This window comes from Sinocyclocheilus grahami, unplaced genomic scaffold (genome assembly GCF_001515645.1).
Source record: "Sinocyclocheilus grahami isolate Dianchi unplaced genomic scaffold, SAMN03320097.WGS_v1.1 scaffold97.1, whole genome shotgun sequence".
NCBI classification, from domain to species: domain Eukaryota; kingdom Metazoa; phylum Chordata; class Actinopteri; order Cypriniformes; family Cyprinidae; genus Sinocyclocheilus; species Sinocyclocheilus grahami.
In genome coordinates this window covers 2,148,679-2,154,747 of record NW_015505276.1, presented here as the reverse complement: position 1 = coordinate 2,154,747, position 6,069 = coordinate 2,148,679, and the positions used below count along the sequence as shown (strand labels likewise).

The following is a 6,069-nucleotide window of genomic DNA, read 5'->3' as shown; positions in this document are numbered from 1 at the left end:
TTGTCTTAAATATTTCAAAATACTAAAACTTACATGAAACTTGAAAAATTGAAAAGAAAACCGAAAACTCCCGATGGTCTCAAAAACTTTTGGACCCTACTGTATATGCGGTCACGTCATATTTGTAGTTTTTTAAAAACATTTTGGACACAAAATGTCTTTTTCAGTGAAGGATGAAGTTAATGTATTTTAAAATGTACAATCAACAAACGATTCCCTTCATGATTGTCTGCGTTTCGATGCTCTTGCACGCACATAAAAACCCACAGTACACCTGCACACCTGGCAAAATGAAATCCAAAAGCAGCTCTTGATGTCCAACAAGGTGCAGCGGGAAAAAAATATAAATAAGTAATTACAGACCAATAATACTGCAGGAGTCCCTCCCAGGCGTGTTGTCACTGGAATGAGAGTCTTGTATCAAACAAATGAGGAGAATCCCGTGGCCGGGACCTGGGCGGAGGTGCCCAGGCTGCTAGGGGGCCTGTACAGGGTGTGCTGGCTGTGGTTGTCAGAGGTCAGCAGTGACGGGGTGGGAGTCCGGCTGCCCTTGGGCCTGAACAGGGTGCCCTGGCCCTGGGGCTGCGGGGATGGATTGCTGTGGGGTAGCAGAGGTGGTAACGGTGGCAGCGGGGGTGGGTGGGGTCGGGACTCTTGTTCCGCCACCGTGTCGGGCTGGGCATAGCCATACGCCGGAGGCCGAGAGACGCCCTTCTGCTGCCGGCGCCAGGAATTATAGTAGGTGGGGTCACTGATGTAGTGGTTGACAAAGGAGTGGGTCTTCTGCCGGCTTGGATCCAATTCGTATTCACTATCACTGCACTGTAATTGAAAAATGAAGAAAGTATCTGTTACACCTTCACTTTCTGTAGTAGCTTGTATTTCTCCAGTCTATTTTGGAAATGTGCATTGTAGCACTTTTCCACTTTGATAAAAACTTAGATTTTTTTTATTATTATTTTATTCAGCAAGGAAGCATTAAACTGATCAAAAGTGACAGTAAAGACTTTTATATTCCGAAATATATATTTTTTTAACTTTCTATTCACAAAAAATTTCCACAAAAATTTTAAGTAACAATTTTTCATCATTGATAACAAGAAGAAATGTTTCTTGAGCAGCGAAACAACAATGTTAGAATGATTTCTGAAGGACCATGTGACACTGAAGACTGGAGTAATGATGCTGAAAATACAGCTTTTAATAGCACAGAAATAAATGACATTTTAAAAAATATATTCACAAAGAATTTTTTTTTTTATTTGCAATATATTTTCAATACTTTCAGGTTTTACTGTATTTTTGATTAAATAAATATAGCCTTGGTGAGCATAAGAGATTTCTTTTGAAAAAAAGAAGATTTTTTTTATTATTATTTTATTCAGCAAGGAAGCATTAAACTGATCAAAAGTGACAGTAAAGACTTTTATATTCCGAAATATATATTTTTTTAACTTTCTATTCACAAAAAATTTCCACAAAAATTTTAAGTAACAATTTTTCATCATTGATAACAAGAAGAAATGTTTCTTGAGCAGCGAAACAACAATGTTAGAATGATTTCTGAAGGACCATGTGACACTGAAGACTGGAGTAATGATGCTGAAAATACAGCTTTTAATAGCACAGAAATAAATGACATTTTAAAAAATATATTCACAAAGAATTTTTTTTTTTATTTGCAATATATTTTCAATACTTTCAGGTTTTACTGTATTTTTGATTAAATAAATATAGCCTTGGTGAGCATAAGAGATTTCTTTTGAAAAAAAGAACATTTGAATGGTATTACAAAGAAAAACTAATATAATCATGAAAAAAAAGCTATATGAAGATGGACAAAATGACTAGGGCTGTCAAAATGGCTGAAAAACTAAATTCGAATTGTGTACTTAAATATTATCAATATTCAAATTTTAAAAAAGGCAGAATTTCAGTTAGGGGGAGAAAAGCTTTTGGCTTCTCTCCTGAGGCCACAAGAGGGCGCATCGAATAAAATATTATGCACGTTTCTTCAAAGCATAATAAAATAACACGACTATCTTTGAAAAAAGTGCATAATGTTTAAAATAATGTTTATAAACCTTATATCTTGAGCAGCGAAACAACAATGTTAGAATGATTTCTGAAGGACCATGTGACACTGAAGACTGGAGTAATGATGCTGAAAATACAGCTTTTAATAGCACAGAAATAAATGACATTTTAAAAAATATATTCACAAAGAAAATTTTTTTTTATTTGCAATATATTTTCAATACTTTCAGGTTTTACTGTATTTTTGATTAAATAAATATAGCCTTGGTGAGCATAAGAGATTTCTTTTGAAAAAAAGAACATTTGAATGGTATTACAAAGAAAAACTAATATAATCATGAAAAAAAAGCTATATGAAGATGGACAAAATGACTAGGGCTGTCAAAATGGCTGAAAAACTAAATTCGAATTGTGTACTTAAATATTATCAATATTCAAATTTTAAAAAAGGCAGAATTTCAGTTAGGGGGAGAAAAGCTTTTGGCTTCTCTCCTGAGGCCACAAGAGGGCGCATCGAATAAAATATTATGCACGTTTCTTCAAAGCATAATAAAATAACACGACTATCTTTGAAAAAAGTGCATAATGTTTAAAATAATGTTTATAAACCTTATATAATTAAAGTTGCTTAAACAATTAGAAACAAAACAGAATCATGCATGTATGTATAGTTTAATACAAAGGACCCGAATACCAATCACAAAGAGTACTTTCTTCATTTAAAAACTTGAGATGCAGTAGGATGGGGGAAAACTGCCATAAAGTCTTAAGACATGTTTTTAAAAAGTTAAACTTACATTCATTTTACATGGCTTTCTAAACATGCGGCTCTCTTGTGCGTCTCGCTCAACGTCTCGAGTGCAATGGTGATAGACGTCCCTCTAGAAAATGTGATAAATATGTGTTCTGTGTGAACGGTTTGGTTTCGGTTGTGACGTAAACAACATCATCTCCGCATTGATGTTCTTTTTTCCTGCGATATTTTGAATGAACAACGTAGCAGCGCCGCATCTAGTGGGTTCAACTGGATAGGCTAACAAAAACATTACAACGCAATGACACTTACATCGTCATCGCATCTCATGCAACGTTTTTGCATTCGAATGTGGATTTTTATTTTAAATTCGACGAATATTCGAAATTCAATTTTTTTTGGCAGCCCTAAAAATGACATTATTTCATATTCCTTTTAGATTGAAGGTTTTGAGGTAAATTATTCTCTTACCCTCATTAAAAAGTTGTATGCTGTATATGTATGTATAAGTATATTAGTAAAATATAGTTTTATATTTTATTTAATTATTTTTTTTAGACTTTTTGAGATTGTTTTTCATTCTTTTTGGAGCTTGATGCTCACTATGGACTGTTGTTATTTATGGAAAAGAGCTGCATGAAGACTTTTCAAACATTCTCCTCATAAGATCCACAAAAAATAAGAGCATTCAGGTTTGCAATGACATTAGGTGAGAAAAGAAACATTAAATATCATTTACGGAAGAACTACTGTTTTAATTAGAAGGATATGAGCGAGGGTTCAGACTATACTCTACAGATTCCTATAAGCTTCTAGACTACTAACACAAACTACAGCCTCACCCGAAACTCAGAGGAGAAATTATCTTGAAATGAAAACATAAGTGTCTCCTGAAAGGGCAAACATTTTATTTACAGAGCCTCATAGATGACAAAACAAAAATCAGGATGTTTAATGATGACAAATGATTCTGAAAAACCCTCTGCATGGATTGTATTTGTACACCAGCTATCTTGTGTCAGAGAAGGTCTAAATTAAGAGTCATATCGCTTGTTTACTGTGACATTATGCTAAAGTGTGGCATGGTGGGAGGGTTTCTTTGACGGAGTAATGTTATGACAGTATCGGTACCTGACAAACAGGCAAAAATCTCCCAGTGGGATTGTGGGAGGAGAGACAAATGCTCAAACAAGAGGAGTGCCCCCTACTTTCTCACAGCTTGGGCCAAAAGATTCACAAATTCCCATGACACTTTAAGCTCTAGTTTCATAGTTATGGAGACAGATACTGCAAACATGAAGAACATTCATGAGAGAGATTCTAGTATCCTACATCATACTTCCAACTATTTTAAGAAAATCATTGACCTTGTTGGGGTGAATCACCTGTGAGTCAGACACTTCTGAAGGCTTCTCGGTCAGGCTGCTGCTCTCGGCTGGGACCAAGTCATTGTATTTGATGCTGACATCTTCATCAGAATAGTGCAGGCTGCCTGGACTGGGTCGTGGTGGAGATCTAGAAGAAGAACACACAGAGAAAACTTTACTATTCACTCATAATCAACATATGCCGTTTTGTGATCAGTAACAATATAATCTCTGATGTTAAAGAGTTAGTTCACCCAAAATTGATTTTTTTTTTTACATCAAATTAGGGCTGTCAAGATATCAGATTTTCATGACGCGATTAGTGTGGCCAAAAAGATACTTACAATAACACACTTACCAAAATATCAATAAAATTAAACATATATACATATGTGACCCTAGACCACAAAACCAGTCATAAGCTGAATAAATAAGATTTCCATTGATGTATGGTTTATTAGGGTAGGACAATATTTGGCCGAGATACAACTATTTGAAAAAATCTGGAATCTGAAAAAAAAAAATCTAAATATTGAGAAAATCGCCTTTAAAGTTGTCCAAATGAAGTTCTTAGCAATGCATATTACTAATGATAATACATTTTTTATATATTTCACTTTAAGCTCTAGTTTCATAGTTATGGAGACAGATACTGCAAACATGAAGAACATTCATGAGAGAGATTCTAGTATCCTACATCATACTTCCCGTTGCATAAAAAGTTACACTATTTGTTATGACAGGGAAATTTCAGTCATGAGAATTCATTTAAACAATTTCCTGGAGCAATGCATAGAAATGAGACCACTGGCCTGGAATGAGATGAACTGCATTGGTTTGCAAAAGAAAGGTCATTCTTATCATCATTCATTTCATGTATTTGCAGAAATAGTTCAATGTAAAAGAAATGGCATTTTGGAGGCCCATAGGAACATTTTCTGATTTTCATAGCTCTTTCAAGAGACTTAATGGAGTTCTCAGCTTCTATGTTTCAACTTTGTCTCAAATATATTTTTTAATTCCTTTAAAATTTAGACAACTGAGACAACTGTTTACAGTAACAGGAATGGTCTCAGGGGGAGTCAGGTAAGATTACTAGAGTATTTTTCTCAGGAGAAGCCTGAGAGGCAGAATACTTAAGCAAACATCTCCATTTGCTCTCCATTTAATCTCATTACTGTCTAAGAGAAACAATTCAGATGTTAAAAGAGCTCTTTGGTGGTTTTTATTTCCTGTGGGGAGTGGCCTTTAGTGTTTTGTGTGTTAAACACTTCATTTAAAATGTTAAATAACATCCACAAGCCTACTGACAAAAGCAAACATGTGCAGTCAAGTGAATCCCTGTGCATTTATGAGTGAAATGGGATATTCATTGAGACAGATGTAAGGCAGGATCTGATTGTATCCTTTAGCGATTGACTGAATTTGGAATAGTGGGAATTTTATACCAAAATTTAGTCAGGCGGTTGGGGGGAGGGGCTGATGAGTATAAGGGATTTCTGTTGTCAGTCAAAAGCAGAAAGCCGTTTCAGAGGCAGAACAAGTTATTAGGTTTTCATTAAAGATTATTATTTGCAATAACATGCACTGATGAATCATGGCCAATAAGTTCATAATAATAACAGTTTACGGAAGTACACAGGGCCAATTTTGATTTCAGATAACATCAGAAAAACTATTTTAAGAAAATCATTGACCTTGTTGGGGTGAATCACCTGTGAGTCAGACACTTCTGAAGGCTTCTCGGTCAGGCTGCTGCTCTCGGCTGGGACCAAGTCATTGTATTTGATGCTGACATCTTCATCAGAATAGTGCAGGCTGCCTGGACTGGGTCGTGGTGGAGATCTAGAAGAAGAACACACAGAGAAAACTTTACTATTCACTCATAATCAACATATGCCGTTTTGTGAT

The 6,069-nt window shown here is 35.2% G+C and overlaps 1 protein-coding gene across 1 annotated transcript in view; it reads right to left on the bottom strand.

Annotated features, from left to right (window-relative positions):
• Nucleotides 1-221: 221 nt before the first annotated feature.
• The window catches only part of LOC107588001 (protein sidekick-2-like), a 73,772-nt gene continuing 67,924 nt past the window's right edge, over nt 222-6,069 (bottom strand). Inside the window, exons 28-30 of the mRNA XM_016275982.1 lie at nt 5,797-6,003; nt 4,159-4,306; nt 222-822 (exon numbers count right to left, since the gene is read on the bottom strand). Coding sequence (XP_016131468.1) covers nt 421-822; nt 4,159-4,306; nt 5,797-6,003 — 757 coding nt within the window. The 3' untranslated portion in view covers nt 222-420. The remainder of the gene's footprint in view (nt 823-4,158; nt 4,307-5,796; nt 6,004-6,069) is intronic.